The sequence below is a fragment of the Peromyscus californicus genome, unplaced genomic scaffold (assembly GCF_007827085.1).
Source record: "Peromyscus californicus insignis strain IS unplaced genomic scaffold, ASM782708v3 Scaffold_23__1_contigs__length_62951481, whole genome shotgun sequence".
In the NCBI taxonomy this organism is placed as follows: domain Eukaryota; kingdom Metazoa; phylum Chordata; class Mammalia; order Rodentia; family Cricetidae; genus Peromyscus; species Peromyscus californicus.
In genome coordinates this window covers 10,943,399-10,960,293 of record NW_026294534.1, presented here as the reverse complement: position 1 = coordinate 10,960,293, position 16,895 = coordinate 10,943,399, and the positions used below count along the sequence as shown (strand labels likewise).

Below are 16,895 nucleotides of genomic sequence, written 5' to 3'. Positions count from 1 at the left end.
GTCCCTTTCTCTCTCTTGCACACCTAACAGTCTCCATATCACTCTTCCTTCCGAGATTAATGCATACAATTGCTCAGTTGGGTGATGAACGACATGCTGACTGTGACCAGGAAGAAATGAAAGTAACATCATCAATCTTGATCCCAGACAAAAAATACAAAATGGAATTCAGCATTGCACTTGTATGTTCCAAAGCACCTTACATATATGATTGACACTTGAATTTCTGTAGTAGATAAAAGAAATGGCATTTATAAACTTTGCATAGAGGCAGAGTTTTCAAACCAAAAGAAAAAGAACCTAGATGCTTTTCTAGGCTTTGAAGCTATCCCAGAGCCTAATTCAATGCAAATAACCGCATTATGCCCCATCCCTCCTACACCACCAAAGAGACGGCCATGACATTGAGATGAATAGTGTTCTTTACCTTCTGTAACACCCACTGGAAAGTCTGTGAAGTTCAGTTCCTCAGACCTTGGCCTCACTAAGCCCTTTCATGGGGAGGTGAAAATAAAGATATGTTTAGTAAATGAAGCACGAATCAACTCTAAAATTTCACAGAACACATGGTTATAGACAGATACTCATTGATTTATTGATATTATGAGTGGCCTGTTGAAATAGAAAGTGAAAAATATTGCAGAGTAACAAACTCTGACTGTCCAGACAGAGTTTACGTGACACCAAGGCTGGGCCTTGTAGTCAGTGGCTACAGGGTTGGTGCTCACAAGTGTGTCCTCATGAGTGCCCTGCTGGATCTGGTCTCCAGATTGTCAGCACTTACACTGAAGAACGATGGCAATAACTGGCATTGAGCTCAGCTCAGGCTGGCATGTGGTACACCCTCAGTGAGTCTCCAAGATGAAATCATGGGGCAACTGTCACACACCAGATGTCCTCTTTGGTAGCTGTCACTCATGTCATTTGCCTGCTAAGCTTGACAGTCTTCAATGTATAGTATCGGCCCCAAGAACAGTAATTCAGAGCCCTTTCTGAGTGTCTAACTTGATTCTGTCTACGTTGCCATGAGAACATGCACTTGATTTACAGGGAATCTGCAGTTTTCATTTTGTAAAACCAAATTATCAGTCTTCAATTGTGTGCAACAAGTTCATGGTGGGATGGGTCAGGAATAAGTTGGAAAATGAGCCTCAAATCTTCCTCAATCCATTTTAAAATGCACACCAATTAGACCTCCAACAACTTACAAACTGCACATCACACAAACACCCTGGCTTTGCTTATGTGAAAATAACTTTATATCACTCTGTAATAAAATTGTCATTTTAAGGGAGTAAATATCATTGACTTATTGGAAAAAAATTCCCAGCTGTGAACTTGTAAGCTATCATGGTCATTAGCTGATGGGTGAGTGTTCCTAAGAAGTTTTTCCATGCTGGACACTCTGGTAGGCCCTGAGTGAAGTAAGTGAAGAAACAAAAAGAATAAGTACTCATGGATGCAATCATGGCACACATGTTCTTTCGCCTTCAGAGAAGCCCCGGGAAGCTTGCTTTGATCCTGGGAACATAATGAATGGAACAAGGATTGGGACTGACTTCAAACTGGGCTCCACAGTTACCTATCAGTGTGACTCTGGCTATAAGATTGTGGATCCCTCATCCATTGAGTGTGTGACAGGAGCTGATGGGAAGCCCTCTTGGGACCGGGCACTACCTGCCTGCCAAGGTATGTCTGACTCAACTTCACTCCTTCCTTCTGTCAAACATTTTACTTTAAATACAGTCTCACAATCAAGGGATATAATTCCCAGCCAAGATGGGGGCCACTCACTTAGGCAGTTACTGCTAAGTCCTTAAGTCAGTTCTTAGTCACTTAGATGTTCTCATTGTGTTTGACAAGGCAATGTTTTTATTTTATTCAGATGATTTGAAACTTTTGTGTCTGTTTTTTTCACTTTTCCGTCTGATCCACAGGAGGTACATGCTTCAGAAGCTTCTCAATAAAGAGATGAAGATAAAAAAAATAAATAAAAGATGAAGATAGATGACAAATAAGATAGATGATAGATGTTAGGTAGATAGATGATAGATAGATAGATAGATAGATAGATAGATAGATAGATAGATAGATAGATAGATGGGTGGATGAACAGATGATATAGTTAGATATAAGAGGAATGGGGTATTTGCAAAATGGGCTGTTTGGATTTCATATGACTGAGCTAAAATAAAATAGGTTTCCATCCTTTATACTTAATTTTAGAAATTTGGTTCCTAAGCTTTTGAGAAAGCAAATCTTTTTTCTGAAATAGCCAGGTTGAATTGGTGTAGCTGAGGTGGAAACAGTCAACTGTCAACACTGATGGCCAGTGTCACAGTATCTCACTGGAAACTTATATTTTGAGATTATACACAAATACCCTCCATCTAAAAGGGGAATTAACGTTTCAATTTACAAATTGTAAAATACTTGTATCAGTTAGGGTTCCTATTTTTGGTACTAAAACACCAGGATCAAAAGCAACTTGGGGAGGAAATAGTTAATTTCAGCTTCAAACACTCAGGCCACGCTCCATCTTGGAGGGAAGTCGGGCCAAACCTGGAACCAGAATGAAGCAAAGGGCATGGACTCGTGGAGGAAGTCCACACATGGCTTGCTCAGCCTGCTTTGCTAGCCAACCAGGACCACGTTCCCAGAGATGACACTGCCCACAGTGGCCTGGACCCTCCCCCATCAATCCAGCAAATGTACCACAGGCCAGTCTGATGGAGGCAGCTTTTTTGCCTATCAAATTTCCTCTTCCCAAATGAGCTTGTGTTTACTGGCCAGCACCATAGTCGTGGTAGATATTTTGGGACAATAAAACTACTCTGAAAGAAAATTTCAGAACAAATGATGCGGTTTGTTAAATTAGTTAAGCCTTTCCTGGTTGGCCTTGAATGTGTTGAAGCTGTCAGAAATGTGAACTATTGTTCTGTGGTAAGAAGTGAGCCTGCCAAGTCATGCAGTGCAGGATTGGGGGAAGTCTCCCAACAGTCATTAACTCTCTGGTTAGTAGCAAGTGCCTTCCCATTCTTGTTACCACATTCCACAGAGTTTATTAATCATGGAAAATGTCCTGTTTGTCCATTAGGACTTAACAGTGTGCTAATTAACACTGAACAGATTAAACAGGCTATCTTTAATTTCTTCTTTTTAAACCACTTGAAAATTGCCATATCAAGAATAAATGAACTGTAATAATGTCATGAATGGGAAGGAGGCCAGGAGGAAGGGAGAGGGGAGGGGGATTCTGACCAAAGCACCAAGTATAATATGTGTATGTGGCAAAACTCATTAACTTACACATTTAAGTGTAAGCCAATATTTATAATAAAAAGAAGAAAAGGATCTTAATAAGAAAATGAACTTACATCCTAGAAGTAATTGTGAATTCAAGTCAGCAGTGGTGTCCCTAAGATAAAGAGCCATCACATGGTACAGGACAGTGGAAAAGGCCAGGGGTTTATGGGAAGCTTGGTCCTGGTGCCTTGGTCCCCAGCCACACAGCTGAAAGGAAGAACAGGGCCAGTCCTTCCTGATGTCACATGCAAGATGCCAGTGTTGGTGACTTAAGTCACAACCTGAACAAGTGACTGGGGCTCAGTTGGATCCAGTGTCTTGATGCTTAAATCGGGCTTTAACCACATGAGCTAAAGCGATTTCTGGTTTACCCAAAAAAGGAATAGCCAAGTCAGTAAGATCATTAGGAGGAGGAAAAGGTCCATATAACCTCACAGTACATGCACACCCACATGCATATATACACACATACAAACATAGACTCATGCATACACACAAATGCATATATACACACATTCACATGCATATACACATCTCTGTATAGACATATATACTTGTATGTACACACAACCACATACTTATACACACACATGCATATATATATATACACACACACACACACACACAGGTATGCATATATACACACACATATATATACACACATTTATGCACACACATACATGCATATATATACAAATACACACATATACACATACATACACACATGCATATATAGATGCACACATCCACACATATACACATGCATACACATGTACACACACATGCATATGCACACATATACACCATACACATAAATTCACTCATATACATATGCAATCACATACACACGCTTATGTCCATGCATATGCACATACATGCATATACACACATGCATGCACACACATATACCTACATTCATACACACATATACATATACAAATGCATGAACATATATACATATGCACACACACAAATACATACACACATACATGCACATACACACATATATGCACAAATACTCCATGATAAGCTCACTTTCTCTCCCCCTTATCGCTTACCTAACTGTCTGGTCATGGTCTTTAATCTTATCTTGAACTCATGTAAAGCAGCCACAGAAGGGTATCCATGAAAGACAAAATTAAAACAAACAAAACTTTTAAAAGGTGAAGGTCACTTCTTTATGTTTTAACAATGGATGGGATCGTTGTATCTCTTAGATAAGTCTGATGACTGATCCCCAGGATGATGCTGGGAACCTCTCTTCTTGTCCAGTTGCTTATGATTATTTTTAGTAGTGGTAGTACAACTATTTTCACTGTTACTTAAACATTCCTCAGACGGCTCCTGATAATAACATCAGTCTCTGTTTGAGTGGAAAGCTTTTATTCCTGGTGTGGGTCTTTGCTTGGTGCTCCCGTGACCCCTGCTGACAGTGCAGGGCTGGCTATTGACATGGGTACTTGTGTTGGTTCTGAGATGAGCAGGCTATGCATGTCCAGATCTGCCCACAGGGCTCACCTGTCACCTGAAGCAACACCCACTGTCACATACACAGCTCACCATTCTTGGCTGGCTTTGTTTGCAGCACCCTGTGGAGGCCAGTACACGGGATCGGAAGGGGTTGTTTTATCACCGAACTACCCTCATAACTACACAGCTGGTCAGATATGCATCTATTCCATCACAGTGCCCAAGGAATTTGGTAAGAAATTGCTGTTGCTTTTAATTCATTGCTGCATACTTTGGAGCTAATTTATCTGTTGTTTGGTAAAATTAGGACAAAATGATACAAAAGAAATGCTGATCACTAAAGTAACAGATTTTCTAAACCCACCCCACACAGTGCCCCCTGATGCTCTTCTACCAACAGGGCTCCGTGCGTTCATGTTTCTCTCTAGGAGGCTGTTGCTTCTCAACCATTAATGTGGCCCCATTCCATGCTGTGCCCAGAAATGGCTTTGAAGTCAGTTGTTTGTAAATGTCAGGCAAGAAACAGAGGCACATGCAGGTCGAGAGCATGAGTCATGCTCTGCTCAGCTGGCTGGCGGAGTCATCATCCTTGAGACTATGAGATGCAGAGGCAGAGGAGTCCTGGTTGCCTTGCACTCACAATACATTTTATGCAATGTCCACTCTGGCTTCTGACCAGTGAGGTCGATGGATTGTGGTTCTTTACTGGAGAAAGCCAGATAGTAGCTTTTACAGTCCTACAAGGTATTTCCATTTTTCTCAATGGTCAACCAAAAAAAAAAAAAAAAATACAGAGAGAGAAAAAGAAAGAAACAAAATTCATAAGCCACAATTTTCCTTTACATTAAATCAACAGTAGTATACTCAGAAATGGAGCATATAAGTTTTAATGTGAGAATGTACTTGAGATAAAATATTTTAACAGATTTTTCTATTATTTTAAATTATATGTATCTGTGGATCTATGTGTGAGGATATGTATTTGAGCCCACTCCAGTCTGAGGCGATCTTACATCTCTGGCCTCCCCAAGCACCTTCACTCATATGCATATACCCACACCCAGATACATATTTCAGAAATAAAAATAAATCTTAAAAGAAAAAAAAATAGGTCATTGTAGATCCCGAGTTTGGGATCTGGAAGCTCCCTTCATATAACCTAAGCCTGATCCAGAACTGGGTGAATGCTTCTTCCACTCCTGTCTCCCTACTGAGCAAAGTGCACGTGTTCAGCTCTCTTGTCCCAGGCCCTGAAGCTGCAGCTGCCTGGGGACTTCACAGCTGCTCCCCACTTCCAGACTACTAACTAAACAGCCATCTTTCACAATGCGTCTGTATGCTAGGAGAGTTTCCATATATCCCACTTTCACACCCAGACACATGGGTTTAAATCCTGCTGTTGAAACACTACATTAATTTTCTCCCAGAGACGTCGCTGAGGTGGGTTTGCAACACAGCTTGCTGAGGTTGGAAGCTCCGAGGCTTCCTTCATTCAGCAGGTGAGTTGGGCCCATTTGCTCACTTGGGTAGAGAGATCATGGCTTAGGAATGCTGGTCAGGGAAGATGCCATGGCCTTCCCTAGATGACTTGATTGCCCCAATCCTGCTGATACCACAGGCTCTGTCTGCCTCTGTGTTTGTTACAGAGCCTGCTGCCCTGTTGAGTGAGACAGCTGAAAACTGTGTTAGTGAGTTCTTTATTACTCTGGTAATTTCCACCATCAAGTTCATGTTACCAAAGTATTCTTGATGGAAAATAGGAAGCAAATGTGTGTGACTCACTGTTTTCATAATCAAGAAACTCAAGCTTTCAGACCTAACATAAGAGGATTCAGTTCATTAGGGAGTGGGTAAGGGTGGGAGTGGGGGTAGGGTGGTGTACAGGGGTGAACTAAGATGTTGCCCCTGCTGTAACCTTTGAACCATGAAGTCCTTAGTGAACCTCATCGTCTGAGAGAACCTACTTAGCCCTCAGGCCTGCTTTTGCTGCTCTTTAGAAGTTTAAAAATGTCAAAATGCAAGCTTCAGTGTGTGTGTGTGTGTGTGTATGTGTCCTGTCTTCAACAGTACCACATGAGTCTGCCTCTTCAAGCACACCCTCATAATAGACTGCCCCCATTATGCTTACTAAAACATGAACTTTGTTCTACTAGAATTTTTACCCTTAAAACTAGCATATTTTGCAGACAGTGGTAGCACACACCCTTATTCCCCTGCATGGGGAGGCAGAGGCAGGTAGATCTCTGAGTTCAAGGCCAGCCTGGTCTAGAGTGAGTTCTAGGACAGCCAAAGCTACACAGAGAAACCCTGTCTGGAAAAACAAAAACAAAAACACTAGCATATTTTAATACCTTGTTCATTATTATTTAGCAGGAACTTTGCACATAAACCTTGCACATAAACAAATAAAGAATAATTTGTTTGGGGCTTATATGTCAATACTAAACCTAAATATGTTAATACTAAAACTAAACTAGTTTTTCAAAATATTGTGAAGCTCCTTTATTTTGTCCATTTTAATATATAAACACTGATTTAATTTGAATTGCAACCAATGTTGCTGTGTTTTACGTGAAGGTAGGATATCCTGTGAGCATAAAATTAAAAGAAAATGTATGGAATAATCCAAAGAAGTCCATGAAACAGGGTTCTAAATCAAGTACTTATTCATTTGGCAGTGTGCTAATGTGGACAAAGGATTCTAATACGTTTCTAATTCCTTATCAAAATATCATGGAGCTTGGTCCCTACCTAGATATTTTTTATGGAACAAAATATATCTAATAAATGATAAAAAACAGTATGCTTTCATCAATATTTTATATTATCTTAATACTGTATTTATTAAAAATGCTTTACTCAATATTCAAATTATTCATAAAATAATAATTCCTCTCCTGTGTCAAAAGAATAAGAAGTGAAATAAAACAGTTTTAATCACTAAAAACTAAGAAAACAGAAAATACATTTGTAGGATTGTTTTTGCTTGTTAAAATTTATTTTATTTTATGTGTACGAGGGGGTGCCTATAGATATGACTGTGTACCAGATGTATGCAGTGCCTGCAGAGGCCAGGAGAGGGCATAAGAGTCCCTGGAACTGGAGTTATGGACAGGTGGGTCACCATGTGGGTGCTGAGAATCAAACCCCTGTCCTGTGCAAGAACTAGTGTTCTTAACCACTGAGCCGTCTCTCCAGCCCCCATTTGTGCTTATTTTTATAAGACTCCTGAAATAACAATCCTCTAGGGGGACAATGAATGTGTTTGAACAAGCTCTCCTTTGCTCCTAATAAGAGTATGTCCCACCCTCCCCTCTTTTGCTAGTGGTGTTTGGACAGTTTGCCTACTTCCAGACTGCGCTGAATGACTTAGCCGAGCTGTTTGATGGAACCCACCCACAGGCCAGGCTGCTCAGCTCTCTCTCTGGGTCCCATTCAGGTAAAATTTCAAACTGTTTTGCACTGAGTTCCACTGTACAACTATAGTGATTGTTTTAAACTCCTGTCCCCGACCCATTATGATGAACAGGAAATTTAACCACCTTTGAGTCTACAAGTCTGTAGATTTCAGAAGTCTTCATTATTTTACTCACTAAGATTGTGGGAAGAATTACATTCATCTCAAAAAATGGTATGTTTCAGGAGAAGGAAGGAAAATAATAAATTTTGTTTTCTGTTCTGTGTATCTTTTCCCCTTCCTCATGGGGTTAAATCTATCGTTTTCTCCTTTAATTCCAAGCATATATGTTATACATGTAGTAAACATCCAAGGACTTTGTGGTTCCTTGTTGGCCCTTCACACCAGCCCCCATAGATTCTCAGACACTCATATCCTTCTGGGCCAGCTCAGCACAGTTACCAGCCCTCATCTGTGGATAAACACTAATTGGTATTTTCAATCATTCATTTCTTAGCATTGATTATATGAATTGGGCAAACTTTTACTTTACTCCCAAAATGCTAATTGTGTGTAATATGGGTGTTAATCCATCAAAGTTAAAGTTTGTTTGTTTTTGGTTTCTCTCTATTTCCTGATTCACCAAAATCTTCATAATTCAGCTTTGTGGCATTCTAACAAGGCCATACCAAATGCCTCAAGTAACAGATTCTCCTCCAGTAGTTTGGGGGTCAGGGGTCTTGGGATCCTTATAAGCTCTTGGGAGATGCTTCTCAAGGTGCTATATCTGCTCCCTGCTTTAAAGGTTAAACACTTGTTTCTGAAGTCTTTGATGACTCCTTTAATATTTCTAAAATGGTGTTGGAATAAACAAATTTTCTCCCACTAAAAGTCTAGCAGATAATGGTAAATTCAGCCCCTCACGTGACTGTCAGTACTTAAAACCCCTGTGTGGTCAGCCACAGGCCTGCTCCCTGTCCTTCATAGATAGCCTTCCATCACGACTGCAGTCCAGTTTACTAGACTCCACAAAGCAAGAACAGGCTTTAAAAATGTTCATAAAAGCAAGGTGCTTGGGTCTTAAACCCCTAAATCAAGTGTTGCTCTATTTAATTTGAAGCATTTATTGTGGACTCTCAAGTCCATGTTTCTCTGAGAATGCCATCAACATAGCCCAGTGTGACTGCCAGATCGGATAGCCTTGCCTCTGCTTGACTTTCCAGGTGAAACACTGCCACTGGCTACATCCAATCAGATTCTGCTGCGATTCAGCGCCAAGAGTGGAGCATCTGCGCGGGGTTTCCACTTCGTCTACCAAGGTGAGGGGCTCCTGGGGCATGCACTTTGTGTGCCAAGGGGAGTGGGCTCCCTGGGTTTCAAACTGAGGAAAAATCAACAAATTTCATTCTTGTAATTTTTAAAGAATTGAGGACATTTATATATGTGAGGTAAAATCACTTAATAAGAATAACTAGGTTTCATTTTGGCACATTAAATTGTACTTCTACCTTCAAAGACATACTATCTTACTTTCTATCATTATTTAAAAAAAACCAATACAATGATTGATTAAACTACTTACGTATGGCTCCTCAGATCTTACAAAATGACATAAAATACAGTATTTTATCTAACTATGTAAATCATTCCATAATAATTTAGATCTACGTATATTAAAATACAGCTAAACATATGTTTAAAAGAAGCATATTTGTTCTGAAGGGTACAGAAATTATAATTTAACAAAGCCAAACAAAGCACTTACCTGCCTGTTCCTCTGGATGAACAGCATTCTGTAAAATTAACTATGTTCCACCCCTTTATATGTGTTTTTGTTTGTTTGTTTAATTTGGAGCTTATTTAAATAAATCTGAGATTGTTTAAAAGTTCCCCAGAGTGAAAAGGTGTTACCCTCTCATTTATCTGAATAGTCACCACACAAACTTGAAGGCACAGAGCAGAGGAGCCAGAATTGCCCCGGCACAGCGAAGGGCTGCTTCTTGGTTCCACTCCTGGGCTCCACTCAGTGCAAACCTGAAAGCACCCTCCTCCAGGCCCGGAGCCCTCGCTTCACATCCGGTCACCTGAGGCTGAGGCAGAAAGAGTGTGAACTGCCAGGGTGTAAAGCAAGATCTACTCAAAACAACAAAAAATGGAACAATCTGGCAATTCTTAATTGTTCTCTGTCTAGTTTCATCCAGCCAGAAGATCACCATCTACCCTTAAATATTTTCCTTATAGTTCCTGGAAAATTGCATATCCCAGTGGGCCTTTCCCTTGATATGGAATTCTCCAGAAATTATCTCAGAAAAATTATGCTTTTCAGAAAACCACTGAGGATAATAATCAGACCGCATGTTTCAGTTCTCAGAATCTCACAGAGCAGCAGTGATGTGCTCAAAATATTTCACTATAAAAAGCTTCAGCTTTCATTATCAAAATCATATACCCGGTCTTGGGCAGAGGGTTGGGAAGCTGTTGGCAGCACACACTGGGACTGTTTCCAACCCTTACCTGGCAGTTGTTTCAACAAGGATGTTAGGGAATTAAAAGTAGTTACATTGTTTCAAAGTTGTAGATTTGTTAAACGTAAATGACCAGTATATTTTTAATTGACTTTGCTACAGAATGACTAATTTAGGCAAACTAACTAAAATTTTCTTCAAATAAGTTTGGAATGATACACGATCCAGAATTCACATTTCTTCTGTGACAAAAGCAGTCTAATTGTTTTAAATATTTTTTTTTCCTCCAGAGAAAATTCGCATTAATACTAGGAAATGAATTCAAGTTACTGACACTATGGGCCTTCATATGCTGCTTTCTCTGGCTTTTGACAAAGATTAGATCATGGATCAGATAAGCAGGAAATGACCCCAGGCCTGTGTTACCCTCAAGTTCACACTCAAGTGGCATATTCTGAAAAAGAATTAAATTGCCGGGCGGTGGTGGCGCACGCCTTTAATCCCAGCACTCGGGAGGCAGAGCCAGGCGGATCTCTGTGAGTTCGAGGCCAGCCTGGGCTACCAAGTGAGTTCCAGGAAAGGCGCAAAGCTACACAGAGAAACCCTGTCTCAAAAAACAAAACAAAACAAAAAAAAAAAAAAAAAAAGAATTAAATCATTTCTGTGGGTGTGTGTCTGTGTAGTGGAGTCTGGGTTTGTGGTTTATGTGTTTGTGTAAGTGCATGTCCATGTGTGTGCACGCATGTGTGTACATATGAGGAGAGGCAAGAGGTTGATACAGATGTCTTCTTCAATCTCCTCCTTGTTTTTTGTAACAAGGTCTGACTCTAAACGTAAATCTTACCAACTTATTCAGACCAACTGTGTGGCAAGCTCCGGGGATCTACCTGTCCCCACAAACCTATCCCTAACATTGCAGGTGCAACCTCTGACCCCTTCATTTTAACTTACATAGGGCTCTGAGCTCAGCTCCTCGTGTTTGTGTGGCAAGAACTTTACTGGCTGAGCTGTCTCCCAGTCCTGAAAAAATTGTTTCTGTATATAAAGTCATGCATCATCATTAAAAATATGTAAAGCTACAGGAAGCTAGAGAGCGAACATTTATAGAAGGAATCCGTTTTCCTTGTATAATAATAAATCTCACATATTTAATGTCTTATAAAACCCAGTACTCCACCTTTTCCTGCTCGGCTAGGGAGTTTATGCAAAAATAAGTCTTTTATCAAAGCTAAATCTCTGGGAGATAAAGAAAGAGAGGCTTGTGAACCCAGTTTATAAACTACTCAAAGGCAAGAAGAAAATCTTCAGCCCAGAGGGGGAGTTCAATCAAGCACTGGTTTCTGAAAAGATAGTTACATCGATGCTGGCCGTTATTTGAACTCTATTGTATCCAGATGTTCTGGGTTGCGCTTTCCTGCACCAGTGACAGCTGGGCAGCTTCACTCCTCCCTAAGTTATTAAAGCTTTGGATTGCTCAGTGACTCTGTGGTTGGAGGTTATAGGAGCCTTGACCCCTGTTAGCAGGCAGACAGGCCATTATGAAGAGAGTCTGAGATGCCAACCAAAGCTGCATGCAGCAAGAGAGAGAGCAGAAGTGTGCCTGGGACTCAGGTGTGAAAAGCTGTCCTGGCTAGCTCCCTCCCTTTCCAGCCTTCAGTGACTGCTTCTTGGTGGAGAACGGAGAGACAATGAGAACAAACCTGTCATCATCTTCCAAGCTTCTGACGAAACGCAGACAGTGATGGTTAGTTGTGCTGTCCACGCACACAGCCTAGAATCAACTGGGAAGAGCATCTCCGTGGGGAGTTACTTCAGATCGGCTTGTCCTGGAGGCACATGGATGGAGGAACATCTAGGGGAGACTGCCTTGACTACTAATGAATGCTTTACTCCTCAGCCCACTGGAGTTAGCCAGTCCTGAGGCAGAGGGTCCTGAAGCGTGTGAAAGTGAAGGAAAGCCAGCTAGCAAGCAGGCAGCATGGGTGCATTCCTTCCCCTCTGCCCTTGACGGTGGGTGTGGGGTGACCGGCTGTCCCACATTCTTGCCTCTCCTGCTTCCCTTCAGTAACCAGGAATGTAAACTCAGTACAGCCTTTCCTCCCCTATGTCACTCTTGATCAAGGTGCCTGTACCACAGCAACAGAAATGAAATTTTATAAAGGACTTAACTGTAGCATGGAGGGAAATGCCCCTCTCCTCATGTATCTATTGTCTGCTGCATGTGACTGATCATGTCCAAGTTAAAGCTGGTGGCTGAGATTCTCACCAGTATGCTGTTCGTTTTTTGTTTGTCTGGGTTTTTTGTTTTGTTTTGTTTTGTTTGTTTGGGTTTTTTTTTTTCTTAATGTGTGTGGGTGTTTTGCATGCCTGTATGTCTACACATCACTGTGTGCAGTGCCCTTAGAAGCCAGAAGAGGGCATTGGATCCCCTGGGACTGGAGTAACAGACAGTTTGAGCTGCCATGCCTGAGAATCAAACCCATATTCTCTGGAAAAGTAGCCATTGCTCTTAACTGCAGAGCCAACTCTCCAGTCCCCAGTATACTGTTTTATATTGTCTTCCATTCATGCCTGGACATTTCAACATGCATTTCAGGACCTCTTTCAGCCATCTCCAGATAACCCACTCTCACCAAGTCAGGAAGCTGGCAGAATCCACTTTCTGCTTTTGAGAGAGAAGAAGCATGTTTCTCAAGCTCTCCAGGGCACTCAATTGGAAAATGGCAGTTGACCTCAGCTGTGTCTCTTTGAGTCAAGGCTCTGGGTCACCAGCTAACCTCAAGTGACCACCTCCAGACCCCGGTCACAACTAAAACAACACACAGCCTTTTACAACCACACAGGAAAAAACATTCTTCCTCAGAAATAATATCTTGACAGCACCCTGACCCTAGCCATGTGGAAACAGCAAGCTATCCCAGCCTCATCCAGACAGTGTCCTGCCATAGCCAACTTACTATCAAGTCTTAGGCTCTTTACAGATGTTAACACAGTTCATTGAAAAACAAACAAACAAAACTGCTGAAAAACAATCAGAGCTAGAAGCAGGAGTATGGTTCCTCTGAGCTTGGGTGGGAACAATGGAAACCAAGAGTCTCCTTGCAGGAAACCCTGAAGTCACACACTGTTGTTATTCCTTTGCTGGCTTCTCTGAAACACTATCAGCGTAAAGCATAGTTGATTTTGCATTTCTAAGGAAGTCACGTTTTGCATCAAGAGCTTACAAAATATAGTGTTTTGTTGTTGTTATGCTTTTACCAAGAACATTTATGATAAAACTGTGTGTGTAATTTACCAAGGTTTACTCATTTCCTAACTGGAACCAGCTTGTCAGATCAGAATCCTCAAGCACCAGCAAAGAAAGAATGTCCCTTGGTCACTAAAGGACATAAGAAGCTTCGCCACTTGCCCTGAAGTTTATTTGTGTGTGTATGTGTTGTTCACCTTCTGCTGTGGGAGACTATACACATGCCTCTTTCTTTGTTGATGGCAAAGGCTGATTGATGGATCTCTCATGCTCTCCTAGTAATTCCCCATGAGTTTTTTGTTTTGTTTTGCTTCCTCTTTCCCCAGATAGTGTTATATGCACACATCGAAATGACTGTCCACTCTTGGCTCTGTAAGACCCCCATAGAGGGGCATTCCATCTCTAGCTCAATACAGTGGGGTGGTGGGAGGCGTTTCCATGTCCCTCGCCTGCCTTTCAACTGACCCTATTTTGCTCTCACTTCTCTCTTGGCTGCTTTCAAACTTATTTCATCATGGTTCAAATATCATCTAAGAGACAAAGAATAGAGAAGAGAGAAAAGAACCTCCACATTCTGCCTGAAGGCCTGGGTGAGCAGGAACAGGAGGTCCTAATGGGAAGGAGGGTTTCACAGCAGACTCTAACCCTCTAGATCTTACTGTGGTCTACTGAGTAACATCACTGTCTCACACTTTTTCTGTCTTCTCTTTGCTTCCCAAACCTCCACCTCCATGAAAGTCCTTCCTAATCACATATGCATATAGGACTACTCCTTTCTATAGTTAACTTGAAAATTGACAACTGTAGCGTCCTTGTCTATATCCACCACCCAAGGACCAGAAGCCACTCAACATCTCATAGACCTAGGCATTTACTTCCTGTGACAAGGAAATCCTTGTATCATGGGAACCCAGGAGAATCTCAGCAGGGTGAGCAAGGATGGCAGGTGATGAGACTTGGCTGTGTAGGGCTGGTTCAGTGTGACTGCTCTAAGAGTGCTTCTCGCAGGTCCACTATATCCTTGCATATTTTCGTTTTCATGTAGGAGATAGAAAGGTCAGAGTAGAAGAAACACCAGTGTAGAAAAGAGCCCCTACTCATTACATGGAGTCATTGATCTTGCTGTGGCTCCCATGGTACTATCTATGCTGTCTGTCACAGCATAAACACACAACTGTCTGGGATGTAGCTCCTGGTCAATAGGAGAAGAGGTACCCTGCCTCTCAGCATCAAACCACTGACTCTATGGCTATTCTTCCTCATGGTGGTTGTTTAATTCCTACTGGAATGTTCTACTTCAGGTTGTTCCTTGTGCCTTAATCTATCCCCTAACTACTTTCCAAAGCACACAGTGATAGCATTTGATGCTTTCAGAACTATCCATCTCTCTGTACCAAGTGGCTGACTTATATGAATAGCATTTTCCACCACCCCTGTCAGGGAGAACTGACCTTGTCCCTCAGGGTAGACCCTGATAAACAAAGTAAGGTTCTGGATTTGTACTTCTTCTGTGTCTAGTCGCAGAGCCCTGATTGCTTTTCCTTCCCTCCACTAGTAGTGAGTTTTCCTTGGTCTATGTGGCTGGTTGAATTCCTGGCTGCAGGGTGGACCTTCCCTTTTTTTACAAGGTCTTCTTGCTTAGGATGATCATGTTAACTTATTGTTTTCCTTAGTATCATCTGAGCTACTACACATGAAGCCTGGCCCCAACCTGATATCCACCCCCATTAAAAGAAAACACCATAATGCATAGAGAAATGGGAACAAATTTGTTCATACTTTTCCCTCAACTGGATAGAAAGAAGGTCTCCATCTGTGACTTGCCCACAGCTGAGTCATGTCTCTCAGTAAAGAACCACATGCTAGGAGTTTGTGCTTGTACACAGTCCAGACTCTTTCCTGGGAGAAGAATCTTTTTTGGGCCTTTAGGCTCTTCCAACAGGTGGTCATCTGCACTCCAGGTAGAATATTCTGAAAAAATCCTAATTCATGGAGCCTGTATTATAATTGTAGAGTGTTACCTTTTTCCATTGTGATGACATGAGATATATTTTCCTGACAAGTTAACAGCCTGAATATTGTTACCTCTAGTCCCAGCATTTTATAGCAGATCTACAGAACTCCCTTCATTCACACAATTAAAAGCCCAGCAATTCCCCGCTTCCCCTCACCAGTCTCTGGCAGCCACCATCCAACTCTCTGCTCCAGGGAGTTCAACTGTCTTGGATCCTCCATGTAAGTGGAATAGTGCAATCTGTTTCCTGCCAAGACCAGCTCATCTCTCTCAACACAGTGCCCTGCAGATGCATCTATGCCATTGTGAATAGCAAGACCTCCTTCATTTGTAAGGTTTAATAAAATGCTCTTGTATGAATTTACAGAGCACACATTTTTATACCGTCATCTTCTGAGGGACGCTGTCTTAGTTTTAATTGTCAGCTTGAAATAGCCCACAGTCATATGACAGGAGAGTCTCAACTGAGGAATTGCCAAGGTCAGATGAGCTTGTAGTCATGTCTATGAGGGCACTCTCTTGATTATTAATTAATGCCAGAGGGCCCAGCCTACAATGGGCACCGTCCCTAGGCTGGTTGTCCTGGGCTGTATAAGAAAGCTATCTTAGCATGAGCCTGAGTGAAGTGGGAATCAAGCCAGCAAGCAGTATGCCTTCATGGTTTCTGCTTCAAGCTCCCACTTGAGTTCCTGCCCTGACTCCCCCTCAGTTATGGGGTATGATCAGGAGGTATAAGCCAAATATTGCTTTTGGCCAGAGTGTTTTAATCACAGCATTAGAAAACAAACTAGATTGAGTACTTAGTTTGTTTAATATCTTGCCTACAATATTATTAGTAGACCTCAACTTCAGCTCTTCAGGATAAATATCTAGAACTGGAACAATGGGTCATGTGGTGGGTCCTGTCTTTAACTGCGCGATTTATCACAAGGGCCACATCTAAACAAGTCGTTTACAGAGCACTTGTCCCACCAGACTTGAACGTTGCTGAGGAAG

At 41.6% G+C, this 16,895-nt stretch overlaps 1 protein-coding gene across 2 annotated transcripts in view; it reads left to right on the top strand.

The window, feature by feature from the left end:
* Csmd1 (CUB and Sushi multiple domains 1) overlaps nt 1-16,895 on the top strand; it is a 1,596,844-nt gene that overhangs the window by 1,407,153 nt on the left and 172,796 nt on the right. For both annotated transcript variants that reach the window (XM_052751771.1, XM_052751770.1), the window contains exons 30-33: nt 1,495-1,689; nt 4,892-5,008; nt 8,102-8,215; nt 9,397-9,492. In XM_052751771.1, the coding sequence (XP_052607731.1) occupies nt 1,495-1,689; nt 4,892-5,008; nt 8,102-8,215; nt 9,397-9,492 (522 nt within the window). The remainder of the gene's footprint in view (nt 1-1,494; nt 1,690-4,891; nt 5,009-8,101; nt 8,216-9,396; nt 9,493-16,895) is intronic.